Here is a 21,758-nt window from a genome sequence, read left to right on the forward strand (position 1 = left end):
CAGTGATCATGAGAGGAAAATAAATTCTCAGCTAGCCATGCTCTGCAAGGGCAAGGACACAAGACAGAACTAAGAAAAGTCTTCGATTCGGACAAAACCCTGCACAAAAACCTCTGAGAGAGATAAAGATGCTAAATTGAAGCGGTGCAAAGAAAAGCTACGAGATTGGTATGGGATTTGCGTTCCAAGACATATGAGGAGAGACTTGCTGACCTGAACATGTATACCCTGGAGGAAAGGAGGAACAGGGGTGATATGATACAGACGTTCAAATATTTGAAAGGTATTAATTCGCAAACAAATCTTTTCCAGAGATGGGAAGGCGGTAGAAAGAGAGGAAATGAAATGAGATTGAAGGGGGGCAGACTCAAAAAAGATGTCAGGAAGTATTTTTTCACGGAGAGAGTGGCGGATGCTTGGAATACCCTCCCGCGGGAGGTGGTGGAGATGAAAACGGTTACGGAATTCAAACATGCGTGCGATATACATAAAGGAATCCTGTACAGAAGGAATGGATCCTCAGGAGCATAGCCGAAATTGGGTGGCGGAGCCGGTGGGGGGGGGGGAAAGAGGGGTTGGGAGGCGAGGATAGTGGTGGGCAGACTTAATACGGTCTGTGCCAGAGCCAGTGGTTGGGAGGCAGGTAATAGTGCTGGGCAGACTTATACGGTCTGTGCCCTGAAAAAGACAGGTACAAATCAAGGTAAGGTATATACATATGAGTTTATCTTGTTGGGCAGACTGGATGGACCGTGCAGGTCTTTTTCTGCCGTCATCTACTATGACAGTGTTTTTAAACGAAAGGCCCTGGGCCAATGGCTGCCCTCATCATCATTCTGCCTCTTTACCCAAGCTCACAACAGAAAGGAGGAAGTGAATGGAGGAACAGTCACATGCTTGAAAGACAATGCATGTCTCAATAGACAAAAAGAATGTGTTTAGAAATGCCCACCTCCTTGAGGACACACAAAATTTGAAGGGGGCTGGCAGGGTGGATGTCATTGACACACACACTAGTCAGTGATGTCCGGTGTGTTCAAATCTGAATTTAACTTAGAAGTGATAACCTTTACAATGACAGAAACTTAACCATGGTTTAAACATTACACAAGATGTGACTGGAAAATGGACAATCTGTATGTCCAGTGTATAAGGCCCTCTCAATATGCACAACCACTCAGAATGTGCCTGAATGTCACCCAGGATACACAAGATCAGAGCTATAAAAATGCTTTTAGAGAGGAAATGAGAGCTGCCAGAATCTGAGGAAAATAGTCCACTAAAATGCTCTTTCTGCTCAACAGAGAGAAGAGATCAAAATCAGAGACATCAGCACATTTGAAATACAGACAGGATCAGCACCAACACTGAATTCTCCAATAAGCATTCCTCCCCCGTGATGGAAGCTCCTCTCTCCAGCACTGAAATCATCATAAGAGGTCAGTAAGTACAAAGAAGGCAGGAGCTCCCCAGCGTGGACTCACTGCACTAATGACTCACCTCCAACTTCCACTGAGACCAGCACAACCCTGAGACACTGTCAGACAGATCGCCACATGCAGACATGCAAAGTCTATCCCCTTTGAAGCAGTGCTGGTTTGAAAGGGAACCATCAGCAGCAATGCAAGCACAGTGTAATGAAGCTAAGAACATACATAAGAGCAGGAGTCCTAAGAAACAGCTTAAGAAAAAGCATTCTGCTGATTCAGATCAAGGGAAGACAGACTGCCTCCCCTTACCACCTCCTGTAGTCATGTCATTCCAAAGAAAAAAAAGTTCTAAATATCCATATCAACTTCACCCTGCAATTATAGAGTTATAGAGAGAACACCTGAGAAAGCACTACGAGCCTGACAGGTCAAGACACCGCTTCTCCAATTAAGGGGCATTCTGACTAGGAGCATGAGTGTTCCCCAGGTCTTTTATTAAGAGTCACTAGTTCTTCATATTCCTAAATGTCTTTTCTTGGACAAGAGATCTGTGTCTAATTTACACACAGATCAAACAAATGGGATTCAGAAGTAAGTCCAAGTCCATCACAGTAACCACACCGTAAATGTTCATTTGGACATCTATTAGATCCACCCCAACCACCACCTAAGAATGAATTTCAGCTTTCCCTCCACCTGAAAGGTACTTCTCCTCAGGTGAGTCCTTTGGGATTCCCTCTGAACCTTCCCCTCCACCTGAAAGCCTCTCCTCATCTTTTTGTACAGGAAATGGCTCGGGCCATTCCATTTCCTGTAGACGTGGAGGATGAGCCCAGGGCTGAGATGTTCGAGGTCCTGGACTACACTTCTCCACCTAAAGAGGCAGTGATCCCTAAGAAGACAGATTCTCAGTATCAGATCCACGGTGAGCCTGGGTTAATGAGGTCTCAGTTACCCCATATCTCCATGGTGGTGGACTCCGCCCTCAAAAGTGCCAAGAGTTCTAGGGCTATGCTTCGGCGCCCCCAGGTAGAGAAGCTAGGACCTTGAACTCTTTTGAGAGGAAAACATATCAGGCCGCTGTTCTCGCTGCCCGTATCCAATCATACCAGCTCTTCACGAGCATCCACTTGCGGACCTTGGTGTGGCAGCTGTCTAGTTTGGAAGGCCTGATCCAAAAATCAGAGTTCCTAGGTATTCTAAAGTATTAGATGCTCCAAAGGTGTTATAGCACCCATTCATAAGAACCTCCTGAAAAACAGCAGGTCTGGTAAGCCCTTTTATCCACAGAACCTAAATTCAAAAGGCCAGAGACAAAGTACAAATGGGGCATGGGAAAACTGCAGTTGCCACACCACTCACTGGCACTCAAATAAGCACTCGAGTATCAAAGCACATTCTAATGCTTCCACTGGAAAGGACCCAAAATTGCTCAATATACTAAGCAAGGAAACATTCCAGAATGCCACGTTAAACGCTAGAATAGCTGCTCATCAATTACTACTACTACTACTTGACATTTCTAAAGCGCTACTAGGGTTACGCAGCGCTGTACAATTTAACATAGAAGGACAGTCCCTGCTCAAAGGAGCTTACAATCTAAAGGACAAATGTACAGTCAGTCAAATAGGGGCAGTCTAGATTTCCTGAAAGGTATAAAGGTTAGGTGCCAAAAGCAACATTGAAGAGGTGGGCTTTGAGCAAGGATTTGAAGATGGGTAGGGAGGGGGCTTGGCGTAAGGGCTCAGGAAGTTTATTCCAAGCATAGGGTTTGGCGAGGCAGAATGAGCGGAGCCTGGAGTTGGCGGTGGTGGAGGAGGGTACCGAGAAGAGGGATTTGTCCTGTGTGCCGAGGTTACGGGCGGGAACGTAAGGGGAAATGAGGGTAGAGAGGTAATGAGGGGCTGCAGACTGAGTGCATTTGTAGGTAAGAAGGAGAAGCTTGAACTATATGCGGTATCTGCTTGGAAGCCAGTGAAGTGACCTGAGAAGAGGGGTGATATGAGTATACTATTCCGGAAAATAAAAAAAAATAAAAAAACAACAACTCCTACCACTTAAGACAACATCTAATAAAATTCAAGAACTAGACAAGCGGATTAAGTACTTTGCTAGACTGGACTACAATGCATATGATACAGCATCATGGGGAGCAGCAATAGCCAAAGAAGAATGGCCTGGTTGAGGACCACTGGCCCTTCGTAAAGATATAAATTGATTAGTAGATGCCCCATGCACTGGAAAGACTCCTTTTGGCAAGATGGTCAAAAAAGTCTCGCTGATAAAAATAAATTATTCTCCCATCCAACTGCTAGTTGTGGAAAACACTGACCACCACCAAACTTCTCGTCAAACAGCACATTATTATAGACCTTATTACCAATATACAGAAATACTAACCTTATCAATATGCCTATGCAAGACTTACCAGAAGCATGGTCCAAGTTTTTGATTACACAGAGTATTCAAGCACAGTGGTGGACAAATGGATTATCGACAGATTCAAAGAGGTTACATGTCAACCAGTTATCACAACCCCCCCCCCCCCACACACACACACACACAAAGAGGCCAACCTTTCATCCACCTTCAATTCAATTTAAGTCTTATACACCACTAACATCTCCTGTTTAGGGTTCAGTGCAGTTTACATCAATGAGAAGACAATGTTCTTCTCATATCCAACACCTTAGCAAGGGCGGGACCAGAGCTGACAGACAGAGCAGGGAAGGCTGAAGCACCGAGCCTGCAAGCCTTTCACTGCTGCTGTCGGGACCCCGAGATAAGATGACTTTTAAAATTCTGGGCGGTACCGAGGAAACAAAGGCGGACCGGCGGAGGACTGAGGGAGAAGAGGGCGGGCACCGGGCTTGCGACACTCCCTCATCTCAAAATCTGCCACCACTATGACCATAAGCTTGGAAGGTCCCTAGGGATGCACACTGGAAAAAAAAAAAACTAGATGATGATAGTTAAAATCAGGCTTTTGGAGCCCAGCTCATTATAAGTACATAAGTACATAAGTAATGCCATACTGGGAAAAGACCAAGGATCCATGGAGCCCAGCATCTTGTCCACGACAGCGGCCAATCCAGGCCAAGGGCACCTGGCAAGCTTCCCAAACATACAAACATTCTATACATGTTATTCCTGGGATTTTGGATTTTTCCATGTCCGTTTAGTAGCGGTTTATGGACTTGTCCTTTAGAAAACCGTCCAACCCCTTTTTAAACTCTGCCAAGCTAACCGCCTTCACCACATTTTCTGGCAATGAATTCCAGAGTTTAAATTACACGTTGGGTGAAGAAAAATTTTCTCCGATTTGTTTTAAATTTACTACACTGTAGTTTAATCGCATGCCCCCTAGTCCTAGTATTTTTGGAAAGCGTGAACAGACGCTTCACATCCACCTGTTCCACTCCACTCATTATTTTATATACCTCTATCATGTCTCCCCTCAGCCGTCTCTTCTCCAAGCTGAACAGCCCTAGCCTCCTTAGTCTTTCTTCATAGGGAAGTCGTCCCATCCCCGCTATCATTTTAGTCGCCCTTCGCTGCACCTTTTCCAATTCTACTATATCTTTCTTGAGATGCGGCGACCAGAATTGAACACAATACTCAAGGTGCGGTCGCACCATGGAGCGATACAACGGCATTATAACATCCTCACACCTGTTTTCCATACCTTTCCTAATAATACCCAACATTCTATTTGCTTTCCTAGCCGCAGCAGCACACTGAGCAGAAGGTTTCAGTGTGTTATCGACGACGACACCCAGATCCCTTTCTTGGTCCGTAACTCCTAACGTGGAACCTTGCATGACGTAGCTATAATTCGGGTTCTTTTATCCCACATGCATCACCTTGCACTTGCTCACATTAAACGTCATCTGCCATTTAGCCGCCCAGTCTCCCAGTCTCGTAAGGTCCTCTTGTAATTTTTCACAATCCTGTCGCGAGTTAACAACTTTGAATAACTTTGTGTCATCAGCAAATTTAATTACCTCGCTAGTTACTCCCATCTCTAAATCATTTATAAATATATTAAAAAGCAGCGGTCCTAGCACAGACCCCTGAGGAACCCCACTAACTACCCTTCTCCATTGTGAATACTGCCCATTTAACCCCACTCTCTGTTTCCTATCCTTCAACCAGTTTTTAATCCACAATAGGACATTTCCTCCTATCCCATGACCCTCCAATTTCCTCTGTAGCCTTTCATGAGGTACCTTGTCAAACGCCTTTTGAAAATCCAGATACACAATATCAACCGGCTCCCCTTTGTCCACGTTTGTTTACTCCTTCAAAGAATTGAAGTAAATTGGTCAGGCAAGATTTCCCCACACAAAAGCTGTGCTGACTCGGTCTCAGTAATCCATGTCCTCGGATGTGCTCTGTAATTTTGTTTTTAATAGCCTCTACCATTTTCCCCGGCACCGACGTCAGACTCACCGGTCTATAATTTCCCGGATCTCCCCTGGAGCCTTTTTTAAAAATGGGCGTTACATTGGCCACCCTCCAATCTTCCGGTACCACGCTCGATTTTAAGGATAAGTTGCATATCACTAGCAGTAGCTCCGCAAGCTCATTTTTCAGTTCTATCAGTACTCTAGGATGAATACCATCCGGTCCAGGATATTTGCTACTCTTCAGTTTGCCGAACTGCCCCATTACGTCCTCCAGGTTTACCGTGAAGTCAGTAAGTTTCTCCGACTCATCCGCTTGAAATGCCATTTCCGACACCGGTATCCCACCCAAATCTTTCTCGGTGAAGACCGAAGCAAAGAATTCATTCATTGCTGAAGCACCATCTTTTAAAACCACATTTTCTGCTTTAGAAAGTGCATTTTAGTTAGTAAAGAAAAATACCTGTTTGGATTCTTATCATCAGTCCATGAGAAACACTACAAGTCACAGTCTAGAGGAAAATAACTTTCCTTTCTAATCCCAACAAGACATCTCTTATAAACAAGTTTGTTTTTTTTAATGTTTGTGTTTTCTGATTCTGCATACAGGTGGTGGTGATGTCTCCTGTAGCCTGAGTATAATCCTTACTGTGTGCTTTCACTGTTTGGGACTTTTGCTTAAAACATCCTTAGGGACCTTCTGTTGGAACTTTGTTGGGGACAGTTTGTCAAAACATCTTGTCTGCAGATGCTGGTGGCAAGATCGGTACAGGACCTGGTGCTTTCAGAGCTGGTGTTTGTGATCTTCCTTTACCTCAGTATTCCCTGGGGATGGAAGTCTCCACTGTTTCTGCACCATCTGCTTGATGCATTACCTTCTAGTTGTGCCAACTGCCTTCTGATGAACAGTAACTGTATTGCCACCTGACTTTGTGATCCCTGATTTAACATCGGCAGATAATAAAGTGCTAAGTATATATAAATATATTTATTCTGGAGTGTCCATGTGATGTTTGCTCCTTGCATAGAGTCATGAAAAGAACTGTCGTCCTGGTCTAGATCATTTGTGGCCAAACCAAACAGAAAGGGGCAAAACAGACAGTGAAAGCTTAGGACTGTAAACAGCAGATACCTCCCATGCTCGGCTTGAATGGAAACGTGCAGATAAGCTTCTGTCAGATCTAGAGACTTCAGGAATTCTCCGCTCCAGACAGCATATAACAGATCTGAGGGTCTCAAATCTGTTATCACAATTCTCAAGCCTATTAACCTGCTTGAGATCTAACATAGGACGGAAACTTACTTCCTTTTTGGGCACAGCAAAATAGATGGAATACCTCCTCATCCCAGGTTCTCCCTGTGGGAACTGGGCTACCACATGAAGGCTTACCAACCTTGACAAAGTGGCTTCAACTGCGGCCGCATTTACTCAAGAACAGCAAAGGAATCTAACAGAGGACAAGCGATCTTGAGAACATACCCCATCCCAGATCACTTCAAGAACCCACTATTTATCTGGGCCCACCATTGTACAAAATGCCTTAGGCAACCGCCCATTGCAATGAACCAAGGAGTAGGCCCTCAAAACCACAATGTGTGGACTGCTGGCCCCTGGTGCAGCCAGCAGTGGCATCCCAAACACCTTATCTATAACCACAATGGACTAAACCCAGGATGGAAATCTGCCCAACTAAGTACCACTCACATGTCTCAGCTTGTACTGCCAAGCCATCCAGAACCATCTCCTGGAGGCCACTCTGTATCCTGACCTAGAACAGTCCTCCTGGAACCAAGGATTCTTGGTTTCAGTCAAGCTCTTCACTTGCTTTTTCAAATCCTTTCCAAACAGCTTTACTTTATATGGCTTTTTTCCCAGGCACTCTTCAACCAGATATCCATTGCCCAATTTCAAAGTCATAATAACCTCCATGCCATGAGAAAAAGCTATCCCCACAGCAGAGGTCCACACCATATCAAAGGATATACACTACAAAGAGCACTTTCATCTCCAGCTTCACTGCCCCAGACAGGTCTTCATCCCTGCTACCTACTCCATCCCAGACAAACTTCTGGTCCATCGCAAGACAAGTCCTGGTCATCAGGCTTCCATAGATAGTAATTTGCAAGCACAGGGAAGTCACTTCAAAGGCCTGCTTGAGCAGGGAGTTCAGTCTACAATCCTCAATATCCTTCAGACATACCAAGGGGATCATAGTTTTCATGATGACCATGGACACAGCACATCAACCTTTAGGAGCTGCAAGACCCTCCTCCTAAGCCACAAGAATGGGGTGTAGTCTTGCTTCAGTCCTATATGCAGGACATCCATTCTGCAGCAATCATGTCTTTTTAAAAACCTGCATCAGAAGGCTCGAGGGGCTTCCAATTCCACCAAAAATGGGTCCTCATTCTTTGCCCCCTCCAACAGCTCTGCATCTGATATCAGCACTTTCAAGACCTGGGTGATCAGATAAGGCAACTCACTCCTGTGGGAGCAGCCTCATTCACAGTGGCATCTTCATCCTGAGGGGCCACTTCCTATGTCTGGATCATTTTCCAGATCCCTTGGTCTAAGGCTGTAGTCCCAAACACAGAAAATCCTCAGAAATTAAGGGCTCCCTCTCTACTAAATCCTCTTTCAGAGACAATTGGGGCCTCCTGAACCAAAGGGCCAATATTTAGGCAGCTCCTATTAGCCTAGTGGTTAGTGCAGTGGACTTTGATCCTGGGGAACTGAGTTTGATCCCCACTCCAGCTCCTTGTGGCTCTGGGCAAGTCACTTAACCCTCCATTGCCCCTGGTACAAAATAAGTACCTGAATATATGTAAACCACTTTGAATGTAGTTGCAAAAACCTCAGAAAAAAAGTATATCAAGTCCCATTTCCCTTCCCTCTTCCTACCTGGGTACTTTGAGGCTCCTCCAGGTTGCTCCTTCCTCAGAAGAAAGGTCTCATTAAGGAGCAAAATAAGTTCTTGAGACTAGGCTTCCCTGGACTATCCAAGTTTATCTGGCTGACTCGGCAACTTCAAACTTCCCAGCCCTGCCTAGTACCGAAAAATGATGTCTTACCTGATAATTTTCTTTCCTTTAGAAGCAGCAGATGAATCCACAGACTAGTGGGTTGTGATCGTCTACCAGCAAGTGGAGATAAACAGCGCTGAACTGAAGTGCCTTATAGGACAAAATGCTCCTTGGCCATTCAGGACTTCTCATAACAAAGGAAGAAGGATGCAGAATTAGAATATTTCTCCTTCCCCAAAGGGAAAAATTACATTCACAACCTGGAAACCAGAATTTGAACGTAAAATACCATCTAAAACCAAAACATGCAACAAGGTTCAACAGAAAAAAACTAACCGAGAGGTCGCAAAGTACAGAACCAGGGGGAGGGGAGGAGCCCTTTTAATTCATTTGCTGCACCTAAAGGAAAGAAAATGATTAGGTACGACAATATTTCGTTCCTTAGCGCCAGCAACAGATGACTCCAGAGACTAGTGGGATATAGAAACGCAATCCTTAAGTAGGGTGGGAATCAGAAGCTCCTGCAGAGAGCACCGAGACACCAAAGGAGGTGTCTGAACATGCGGAGATGTGCAAACGGTTGTGTCTGGAGAACGTATAACTCGACAACCATGTCACCATCCTGCAAATTTCGTACAAAGAAAGCAGGAGGGCCTCTGCCCAAGAAGTCACGACAGCTCAAGTAGAAAGTGCCTGAAAACTGGCCAGAAGCGGTTTACTCGTCAGCAAATATGCGGATGCAATTGCGCCCTTCTCCAAGCGAGCAAGTCGCTTTCAACGACGCCTTCCTTTGTGAGGCCCAGAGGCAAGCATGAACAAATGAACCGACGAAACTCGGTCACCTCCAGATAACGGAAGATGACACAGCAGACATCAAGCAAGCACAGGGAACAAAAATCCCGTGGGTAACTATCCCCCTGAAAAGCGGGAAAAAATAACAGCTGATTTTAGCGAAAAGTCGATACCACCTCAGAAGAAAGGAACCATGCGTACCATCACCCCATTAGAAGAAAAGCAGAGAAAAGGATTGCAATAGGACAATGTCTGAAATTCCGACACCTGGCGCACCAAAGAGAACGCAATGAGAAAAATCACTTGGAGAGTAAGATCTTTCAAAGAAGCTCAACGTACGGCTCAAAAGGGGTCTTCTGCAGTGCCTAAAGTACCAAATGGAGGTTCCATGGAGGGTGCACCAGGTGTTTAAGACAACAGACTCCTTTTAAAAAAAAAATAATCAGGATGTGAGGCTAATGACAAATGAAGAAAACAGCCCCTATAACAGACCAAGGCTGCCACCCACAGTGAACTGTATGCCAGGCCTTTTCTATGTTTTTATAGCCTGAGCATTTTTGAAGGTTTTAATTAGCTGGTGTCCCACTGCCCCTGATGCAGCCATTTTTATACTGGCGAAACATGGCCATGTCGGGCACTTTATATTGAACAAGCTCTGGGGACACTTGGATGACATCTTCCAGATTACCCGTGGCATACCACCACTGAGAAGCCAGGGTGCATTGGGCTGATCTCATGTGAAGATGTGTCACGGGTGTTACATACACTGTGGACACCATATGACCCAAGAGCCTAAATATCTGCCATAACCTGCCGAGAGGCTCAAATCTGTGAATCCAGTGTGATTAGTCTGCTCTCAGCCACGGAAGAAAAACTCGAACCTTGTGTGTGTCAAGAAGGGCTCCTACAAATTCCAATTGTTGGGTAGGGCAAAGGTGGGACTTGGGATAATTTAAAATGAACCCTAGTAGCTCTAGCACCCGAACAGTCCTCCACATGGACTCCTGAGCACCCTCCTCCAAGGTGCTGTTCACTAGCAAATTGTTGAGATAAGGGAACACATGAACTCCCAGTCTGCGTAGCAACACTGCATCTACCGCTAGACATTTAGTGAAAATCCTGGGAGCTGACAAGGTCAAAAGGCAACATGTGGTATTGGTAATGTGTTCCCAGCCAAAACTGTAGATACTTCTGGTGGACTGGAAATATTGGGATGCAAGTATATGCATCCTTTATGTCCAGAGAGCATAGCAAATCGTTTTCCTGGATTATGGGGAGAAGGGTGCCCAAGGAAACTATCCTGAACTTTTCTTTGACCAGGAATTTGTTTACGGCCCTTAGGTCTAGGATGGGATGCATTCCCCATCTTCTTCTGAACAAGAGAGTACCTGGAATAGAATCCCCCGCCCTTCTTCCTCTGGTGGAACGGGCTCGACCAGAAGAGCCTTCAGAAGGGCTGAGAGTACCTGTTTGTGCTGAGAGCTGAAGGAATGAGCTCTTGGGGGGCAATCTGGAGGTTTTGGATACCAACTGAGGGCGTATATGAGACGGACTATTTGTAGAACCCACCGGAAGTTATAAGGGGCCACCTTTCTTGAAAAAAAAAAAAAAAACCCCCAACTTCAAACTCCCCCCAACCGGCAAGTCTCCCAGGACGGATATTTTGATAGCGGCTATGCTCTGCTGGAGCCAGTCAAAAGCTCATCCCTTGCTTTGACTGGGGGGTCAGCAGGGACCGAGCAATGTGAGCACAAGATATTTATAAAACTATAACATGGTTGTCTGTGCAAAATTTTAGATACTACTGACTTCAGCAGGCCACAGAATTGGACAGTGTCTTCAATTGGGCAGCTTTTCAGAATCTTTCCACATAATGCTTCAAAACCTCCTCCACCATTACATCCTCACAGATTGAAGACTAGGAAGAATGAAAGCCATTATTTCTGCGACCATAAGGAAAAAGCATAGCTGCATACCTATAAACCGCTGTTCCCTTTGGATAATAGGATCTTATAGCAAACAATCCCTCCTTTCCACTAAAGAAATGGACTGGGGGAACCATTTTTGGACAAAATATGTAACACCTATGAAGTCTCATAAGTCTGAGTTCTGGGAGGCTACATCTGACAGCTCCATCCCAATGTCGTCACCACCTAGGTGGCTATAGGATCCTGCTAGCCACAGAGAACATCTGCTACAAGGTATACAACTACACTTTAGTGAATCAGCTGAGTCAAAAAGGGACCTCCAGAAACAAAAAGGAAAGGCGGGGGGGGGGGGGGGGGGGAAGAGGACCTGGACACTCAGGATTGACCACCCCCACGGCACAATGTGACCCCCATGGGACACAGCCCCAACCAGCAGCTAAGAAGGAACCCTGGGAGAGAAACAGAGAAGTCAGGAGCCACAATGAATTACAAACACTGCTGACCCCATTAACATTCCACACACACACTCATCCCTTAGGGCTAGAAATCCCCAGGCCTACCAGATCAAGACTGCACAGGCTCACACCTCTACCACCTGCTGGGAGTCTGAGAAATACCGACTCTAGGAGGGACTGAACAGCTTGTACACTCTACCAGAATTCTGTAGTTCTCAGTCTCTACCCACCTGATAGGAATGAACAACCCATGCCTAGGCCAGTCTGTTGTGACACTAAGGAAATTACCCTTATTTTCAAATATGAGACACCATCATTTGAAAATAATCCTGGTGGCCACTAGAGGGAAACAAAAATCCCAATTCTAGCCCTGACAGAGTCACCACTGATGCATAGAGTCCAGAGCTACTATAGCCTGATGTTGCTCCCTCCTTGCAGGTGTTCCTTCCTGGGCTCGCGATTACTTCTGTGTGGTCACTACGAATCACTTGGCGTGGCCACCGATTTTTCTTCACGGTACCACCTATGGTGGTTTGCTGATGGTAAGCAGACTGAGGTGTGTGGTGTCCCCTCTTAGTGGTGGACTGCTTTGGTACATCCCACTCATCTCAGGATTGATCTGCAGGATGCTGTGGAAGTTAAATTAGTTTTACTTGATAATTTTCCTTCAATTAGTCCCAACAGATCAATCCAGACACGAGTGGGTTATGTCCCTCTACTAGCAGGTAGAGATAAGAGAGAATCTCAGGAGGTTTGCATATGTAGGTATGTGCAGCCATCGTAACCTCACTTAGTACTGTCGATATCCAAGCAGTGGAAGAAGGAAGAGGAAATCCAACATATATATGAAGAGGAAATCCAACATATATATCCTCTCCTACCTCTAAAAAAAACCATGTAGGGTCCTTCTCAACCGCTCCCGCGGGAGGGAAACAACCAAAATGGAGAACTGTAGCTTGCTCTGTCGTTTGTTTATATTTATTTTTTCTAATAAAATCCAAATGAATGAACCTGATGGAACTGAAAGAACCACGCAATCAAGAAACACAAAGGGCGAGCCTCTGGATTGATCTGTTGAAACTAATGGGAAAAATATCATCAGGTAAGGACTAATTTACCTTCCATAGCATCCTGCAGATCAATCCCGAGACGAATGGGATGTACCAAAGCAGTCCACCACTAAGGTGGGACACCACACACCTCGGTCTGCTTACCATCAGCAAACCACCATAGCTGGTAACACAAAGAAAAATCTGTGGCCACCCCAAGCGACTCCTAGTGATCACACAGAAGTAATCGCGAGCCCAGGAAGGAAAGAGCTTCAAACCCTTGGCCAAACAAAGAGGAGGTGGCATGAAGCCTGAAGAAAACTAGAAACAGGAAAGTACACCCAAATCCCCTCAACAACTGGCCCTGAGAAAAGCCCGACGACAGAAGGCCACAGGTAGGCAGAGCCCAGCCAGGTCATCCCCAGGAGAAACCCTCAGCTGCCCGGTGAGCACCGCGGCGTCCCCACCATGGCATCTGGCACGAGAATCCACCTCCTGCATGGAAAGCCATGTGGCACCTATGCCTATGGTGCAGCGGACTGCAGGGCTAGAACCAAAGAAAGGCAAAGGTGAAAGGCGAGGGAATGTGACCAGCTGCCTCCACAGCGTACCCAAAATGGCCCACAAAGGTATCCAGGAATCAATAGAGGCAGAAGTTCCAAGTGGCAGCTGTGAAAGGCGAGCACACACCTGGACAACCGAAAGCAACCACAGATAGATTAGAGCTCACCAGGATAAGGCAAGGTCCTGACCAACATACCGAGATGGAACCTGGAACCCAGAAACAGCAATGTCACCAGGAGGCAAGAGAAAAAGAGAAGAAAAAAAAATCCCCCAGAAAAGACCACAGCAGTCCACCCCGCCTAGGATATGCAGGGATAGAAGCTTTTGCGACGGATGCAACCCCAGCCAGAGCTGGTGCCAGTTCCACCGTCAAGCTGCTGCAAAGGCTGCTGGCCATCGCCGGACGTAAATGGGGCACACCATGCCAGCTCAAAGTAAAATGGACCACACCGGAGCCAAGCTCGAAGAGCAACCCACAGAGCCAGCCCCCAAAAGCGGACCCCAAAGACAAAGAAGGAACCAAGCAAGCGAGCCCACTAGCGAGGAAGGACGTGGCCATTTCCCGAGAAGGAAACGCTAGCCAAAGCCATAGACAAAAGGAGCCGGGCAACCCTTCAAGACTGACAACGGAATTAGGCCAAGCACAATGTGCCAGAGCCAGAACGAACCAGCTTCGCCGCCAGAGCCAAGGAAGGCGTCATGGATAGGCCAGGACCAAAGGCCGGGGCTAGTATAAACTCTACAGCCGGAGCTACACGTAGCTCTGCCATCGGAACCAGAGGTAGTCAAGGCTCCATGGCTGAAACCATAGGTAGTCAACGCTCTACAGCTGGAACGGAGCTAGGCCATGCTCTACCATCTGAACCGGAGGTGGTCAGGACTCTACAGAGCCATACAAGGCCAGAGCTAGGCCAAGCTCTACCATCGACACAAGAGGCAGTCAAGGCTGCGCGACTAGAACGGAGCTATACAAGCCTCTCCACCCAGGTCGAGGTCGTATAAAGCTCCTCGACCGTAGCTAGACCAGGCTCCATGCCCGGAACCAGATCTAGGCAGGCCTCTATGGATGACGACACAACTAGGCAAAGCTCTGCGGCTGGAGCCAGCTCTAGGCAGGGCTCTGAAGATGGAGCTGATGTTAGCCAAGGATCTATGGACGGATTTGGCAAGGATTTTACAGCCGTCAAAACTAGTCAGGACTCCACAGACTGAACCAGAACTAGGCAAGACTCAGGCAAGGCCTACAATCATTGCCAGAGCCAGGCAAGGCACTATGGAGTTGGCCTAAGTGAGGCCAAATGGCTGGAGCCAGTGCTGGGCAAGGCCCGATGGTCGAGTCGGAGCCAGGCAAAGCTTGATCACCTGAGCCAGGCCTGGCAAGGACAGAGACCAATGGTGAGAGCAGGACACAGGAAAGGCCAGCCCGAAGCCAGGAACAGATGCTACAGCAAGCCCAGCAGTAAAACCAGGGACAATAGTCGCCATTCCTAAGCAGGGCGATGGCCTCTGCTTGGCTCTGGCTTCATCCAACAAGCAGAGAAAAGGGCAGACCAACTCAACAACCCGGGCCAGAACAAGGCTCGATGACCGCCCTTAGGAAGCCAGGCCTGCTGAAAAGGGCCTGAGGGAGGCCACCCTGGACGGCAGAAGCCGGGGTCAGAGCAGTGCAATGGCCAAGACCAAACTAGGTTCAGGCTGACCAACAGAACCATGGTCATACACTAACTGGAGGCCAATCGAAAACAGGCAACGTGGCCAGAGGTTAATCAGGGACATGCTAGATGAGCAGCATCAGGGAACGGTGTGTTCACCCTAGACAGGCAATGGCCGTAAGTGAGGCATGGTCCAGAGTGATGGCCGGACGCCAAGGCGTCCCACGCAACAGGGTCAGAGGTGACAGCTGAAGGCTACCTTGAGAATCCCAACATGAGAAGGCCGAGGAACAGGTGCATTAGAGAACCAGTACAGGGAACAACGCAATAGGACCTTCTGAATAGAGGAAAAACCAGGGCCAGACAACCCAGGCTCAGAAGGCCACCAAAGGAGGAAAATGGGGTGAAAGAGGACAGCCAGATCCGACTGCCAAGCTCTACAGAAGACCTGTTTAGCTGAAAGTGCCAAAGGGAAGGCTATCGCAGAGAAGAGCCTGTAGGACAGGACAAAACTGATTTCTGACCCAAAGTATGCGCATGGAGCTAACAAACCTCCAGCTCACGCTGAAGGAAGCTGCCTGCCCAACCTGGGGCACACGCTGCTCCAGAGAATCTCTGGCTCCAAAACTTTCTCCTCCAAACCAGACATGATAGTAATATAACAAGCAAATATTATAAGACATTTCTAACTGTGTGGAGGAGTTATGTATATTCACTTTGGTTGATCTTTGTGGTAAGCCTTGTTAAAGAGATGGGTCTTCAGTAGTTTGCGGAAGTTCGTTAGTTCGTAGATCTAGTGCATTCCATAACTGTGTGCTTAAGTAGATGAAGTTTGACGTGTGCATTAATTTGTATTTTAGACCTTTGCAGTTAGGGAAGTGAAGATCAAGCAATGTGCAGGATGATCTTTTGGCATTCCTGGGTAGCAAGTCTATCAGGTCTGACATGTAGGCTGGTGCATCTCCATGAATGATTTTGTGAACTAGGGAGCAGATTTTGAACGTGATGCGTTCTTTGAGTGGAAGCCAGTGTAGTTTTTCTCGTAGGGGCTTAGCACTTTCATATTTTGTTTTGCCGAATATATGAGTCTAGCTGCAGTGTTCTGGGCTGTCTGAAGTTTCTTGATTATTTGCTCTTTACAGCCAGCGTAGAGTGTGTTGCAGTAATCTAGATGACTGAGCACCATTGATTGTACCAGGTTACGGAAAACATTCCTTGGGAAGAAAGGTCTTACTCTTTTTAATTTCCACATTGAGTGGAACATCATCTTGGCTGTGTTTTTCGCGTGGTTTTCGACTGTTAGGAGTCGATCGATGGTAACTCCAAGAATTATTTTAAAACAAAAATATGCTGAGTACTCACAAGGGTAGAGAACCGGCCTTAACTACCAGAACACACAACTAGAGCCAGTTACTTGAATTAGGGTCGCTGACCCAGCAGAACCACCATACAGTTCTTCTGGACCCCCAACCTGGCTCCCCCCCCCCTTCTCTGGGAAGCGGAAGGAGAATAGAGAACCAGCACGAGAGCCTGCAGAATGAAAAGAGTCTGTAAGTCCCCTCCCCAGGATTCCTACTCAGGTCTTTTCCCTGCCAAGTACCAAATGCAGAGGAACGGGGGGTGAACCCCCTGCCCCCACAGGCACATAAGCATGCAAAGCAGTCAGGCAAAAGGTGTCCTGAGTGAGCATCGGACCGGTCAGCAACAGAGCTGCTGGCAGCGTACCAGTGCTTCACACTTACCATGTGGAGCGGCAGGAAAGATGGCACCCACAGGCAAGAACTCAAGAAAAATTCCACAGCGCCCGCCAAAAAGCAGCAGCTCCCCGGTGTTGGACACGTCAGTCAGAGGGTCAATGCGGTAACAGCCGGCACCAACACCCAGCACTGCCCACAGGCTCCAGCAGGCGCAACATGTGCGAAGCCTCACTGGTACCGCTAGTGAACACCATTCACCCCTTCGGGGATCTACAGGTAACACTGGTCCTTCCACACTGAGCCAGTACTGCAAACTGGCATGAGCTCGCATCATTCATCTGGTCAGGCTGAGAAAATGCCTTTTTTGTTGTTGTTGTTTTGTTTCAAATTTAGCTGGTTTGCTATGCTCAAATGGCAGGCTTTTTTTTTTTTTTTTTTTTTTTTGAGGCAGAAGAGAGAGCGCCTAAAGAAATCTCAACCAAGGCATGTTAGGGTATCGCAGGAGAGAACTGGTGGGGGAGAGGGAGGGAGGGACCTGGCACCACCAGGTGTACACCAAGACCCAAAGCCTGGGCCGTCTCAACCCCAAGAGCTCTATTGGACCCCGGGGACCAGGCCAGGAGCCAATCAATCCAGAGCTGCACGTTATGACCATCCACCTGCTAGAGAGAGAATACTGAGGTTAAGGTGGTTACACGTGCCCACATGCAGCAAACCTCTGATATTCTCTATCTCCACCTGCAGGTAGAGGGACATAACATACTTGTCTCTGGGACGCTATGGAATAAAGGGTTTGAGGGACAAGGAACAGTAAAAAAAAAAAAAAGAAACAGAGCAAGCAAAACAATCCACACAAAATTAAAGCAAAAGTGAACAAATATGAAGTGAATTGGGGGTGGGGGGGCAAAAATTAAGTCCCCCCAAAACAAAAATAGAAAATGCCCCCCTCCTTGTTTTCATCCCCCTCCCCCAATTTTATTTTTTTGCCCTAGTTCATAAAAAGTTTGGTTAATTTTGGTAAGATAAAGACAATTCAAAATAAAGTTTAATTTCTGATCAATGCAAGCTCTAAATTTACTCTCTCCACCCCCACCCCCAATGTTTTGAATTGTGATTAAGTCTTGTAGCTGATTGGAAGGTAGTATCCTAAATGGAGTATTCATCCTCCATTCAGGATTCAAGAATTTTGGTTTCTGATTAATATTTTTCTGAGTAAAGGGAGTTTCATGACAATGGGTCTTTGGATGAAGTGCTCTGCTGTACCTTCCCATTTCCCTCCATTTGATACAACTAATCTCTTACCTCTTTTATATTCAGAGGCCTTCCATTAAGCTCATATTTGTTCATAACTTCCAATGCTTTCTTTACAAATTCTGCATCTTTGAATTCTACAACACTGCAGGGGGGGGGGAAGAGAGAGAGAGAGAGAGAGAATCAGCCATTAAATGAAAGCAAATCTCATTTTTCATTTAAAATTTTTAAAAGGCCCTTTCCAAAATCACAAGAAAACATCACTTACCCACATCCCTAAATCCATGATGGTTGGCCAAATATGTGAAGAAAAAAAAAATGTAATCAGTAATTATAATGACAAGAGTTTTACACCATTTCAAATTTATGAATGGCTATGAAACCAAACACAACCAGCATCAAGGAAAAACATCCTTCAAAATCTACAAATTCTAAAGGGGGGGGGAGAGAGTTATTAACATAGGCTACCAAAGGGTTATTCAGCAATCTATTTTAATAACTTCCCTCCCCCCTCTGTGTTTAATATTGGACATCTTTTTCACACAGATGATAGGCTTCTTCTTAACATGGTGGTATCTCCAGCATCTAAAGTAAGGGAAAATTAGGTTCTTACCTTGGTAATTGTCTTTCCTTTAGTCATAGCAGATGAATCCATTACGAGTGGGTTCTGTCCCTCAACCAGCAGGGGGAGATAGAGAGCACTGAAAAACCATCCTGCCTCTTGGCCAGCTAGCTCCATCTGCCTCTTCAGTATTTGAAGCTTCCAAAGCAGTGTTACACCGCAAAGCATAATAACATGAACTTTCCTCACAGCGGATGAACACCTCAAAACTGGAGCTATAATTCAAAGGAGGGAATGAACTCATCCTCCTGTAACTGAACAGAAATCCTGAAGAATGTTTTCCAACTTCTCCCAATGAGGGAACATGTCTACAGGAAAAACTGAACATCAGAGTAACATAAATCACATAATGAACCACTGAGGGAGGGCTCATGGATTCATCTGCTATGACTAAAGGAAAGAGAATTACCAAGGTAAGAACCTAATTTTCCCTTCCTTGTCATCAAGCAGATGAATCCTTTACGAGTGGGATGTATCAAAGCAATCCCTAGATAGGGTGGGAACAAGTCACACCACGCGCCAGCACTTGTGCTCCAAAATGCGCGTCTCTCCTGGCAGAAACATCCAGCCTTTACTGTCTGGCAAACGAGAGCTTAGAAGCCCAAGTACCTGCACTACATATCTCTTGAAGAGTGTGCTCCAGTTTCAGCCCAAGAAGAGGAAATCGCTCTTGTGGAATGTGCCTTAAAGGCTTCAGGCGGAGGCCGGCTAGATAGCTGATATGCTGAAAAGATAGCTTCTTTGAGCCAATGGGCTATAATGGCCTTAGATGCTGGAGACCCTCTGCAAGGACCTGACAAAGGAACAAAAAGATGGTCAGAGGTCCTGAAGGCATTTGACATGCACAGATATTGCAACAGAGCCCTTCGCACATCCAGAAGGTGCAACTGCCCATAGGCTTCTGGAAACTGCTCTTTAGAAAAGGAGGGCAGGAAAATAGGCTGGTTTAGGTGAAACGCTGAAACCACCTTAGGCATGAAAGAAGGCACCGTATGTACCATTACTCCGGACTCTGAGAATTGCAGAAATGGGTCTCGTCAGGACAACGCCTGGAACTCAGATGCCCGTCTCACTAATGTCACGGCCACCAAAAAGACCGTCTTTAAGGTCACATCCTTCTCCGAAGCTCACCTAAGCGGCTCAAAGGGCGAACACTGAAGGGCCTTTAAAACTAACCCCAGGTTCCAGGCCGGACACGGAGCCCGCACGGGAGGACGGAGCCGAAGCACCCCTCTAAGAAACCGTGTCACATCCGGGCAAGCAGCCAGAGAGAGGCCAGCGACCTGCCCACGAAAACATGCTAAGGCTACCACTTGAACATGCAGGGAATTATAGGTCAAGCCTTTTTGTAAACCATCCTGCAAAAAGTCAAGTATAGGCGAGACAGAAGCCCACATGGGTCTAATCGCTTTGCACACCAAGCCTCAAATTGGCGCCAAATTCTGGCATAAGCCACGGAAGTGGAACGCTTGCGGGCCTGTAGGAGAGTGGAAATAACTTTACTGGAATAACCCTTGTCTCTCAATTGCGCCCTCTCAATAGCCATGCCGTAAGACCAAAGCGGCAGGCGTCCTCCATGGTCACCGGGGCCTGTGACAACAGGTTCGGTACCAGAAGTAACAGCAGGGGATCCTCTACCAGCATCCGCCGGAGGTCCGCATACCACGACCTCCTGGGCCAATCCGGGGCAATGAGAACCACCTCTCCTTGGTGGAGCCGAATCCACAGGAGTACTCGCCCTATCAAGGGCCACGGAAGGAACACATACAGGAGGCCCTAAGGCCAGGGTTGAGCCAAGGCATCCAACCCTGCCGAGCGAGGATCTCTCCGTCTGCTGTAGAAGCACGGGACTTTGGCATTTGTGCTTGACGCCATAAGATCCATTACGGGCTTTCCCCATTTGGCACATATCTGCAGGAATACTTCTTCTGCAAGTTCCCACTGCGCTGGGTCGATCTGATTCCTGCTCAGATAATCGGCTTGCATGATGTTCTGACCTGCAATATGAGCTGCTGACAGACACTGCAGATGAAGCTCGGCCCAGTGGCAAATCTGCGCGGCCTGCGCTGCTAGTGCTATGCACCGAGTGCCTCTTTGGCGATTTATGTAGGCCACTGCTGTCGTGTTGTCCGACAGAAATGACAGCAAATCCTTCCAGGGTCAACTGAAAGGCCAGAAGCGCCTGGAAAATCGCTTTCAACTCAGTGATTGATGGACCACTCCAACTCCTCGGGTGTCCAAAGACCCTGGGCATGCCTTCCCCGGCAATGTGCACCCCAGCCCTTCAGGCTGGCATCTGTTACCACCAGGCACCAATCGGGGAGTGCTAGCGGCATTCCTCGCCGTAGCATGCTGTCTGAGAGCCACTACTCCATACTGAGCCGGGCCGCAGGGAGCCACATGAGTCTGCATTGATAATCCTGAGGTATTGGAGACCATCGTTGAAGCAGGGAACACTGCAGAGGTCTCAGGTGTGCTCTCGCCCATGGCACCACTTCCAAAGTGGCCGTCATTGACCCCAACAGCTGGACAATGTCCCAAGCTCCCAGGCGAGGCATCCTCAAGAGCAGACGGACCTGATTCTGAAGCTTGCACTGCCTTTGCTCGGGTAGGAAGACCACCCCCGAGGCTGTGTAGAACCGGACCCCCAAAACATTCTAGAGATTGAGAGGGGGTCAGGTGACTTTTGGGTATATTGACGACCCAGCCCAGAGATTGCAGTACTGAGACCACTCTGGCTGTAACCTGATGACTCTCTTCTACAGAGTCTGCTCTGATGAGCCAGTCGTCTATCTACAGGTTAATGCGGATACCCTCTCGCCTGAGAAAAGCAGCTACTACCACCATTACCTTGGAAAAGGTTCGGGGAGCTGTGGCGAGGCCAAAAG

The 21,758-nt window shown here is 47.1% G+C and overlaps 1 protein-coding gene across 1 annotated transcript in view; it reads right to left on the bottom strand.

Moving 5' to 3' along the window:
• Positions 1–21,758, bottom strand: part of MYEF2 (myelin expression factor 2) — a 219,210-nt gene that overhangs the window by 180,379 nt on the left and 17,073 nt on the right. Inside the window, 2 exon segments of the mRNA XM_030189515.1 lie at positions 18,300–18,393; positions 18,517–18,524. Coding sequence (XP_030045375.1) covers positions 18,300–18,393; positions 18,517–18,524 — 102 coding nt within the window.

Source organism: Microcaecilia unicolor, chromosome 1 (assembly GCF_901765095.1).
Source record: "Microcaecilia unicolor chromosome 1, aMicUni1.1, whole genome shotgun sequence".
In the NCBI taxonomy this organism is placed as follows: Eukaryota; Metazoa; Chordata; class Amphibia; order Gymnophiona; family Siphonopidae; genus Microcaecilia; species Microcaecilia unicolor.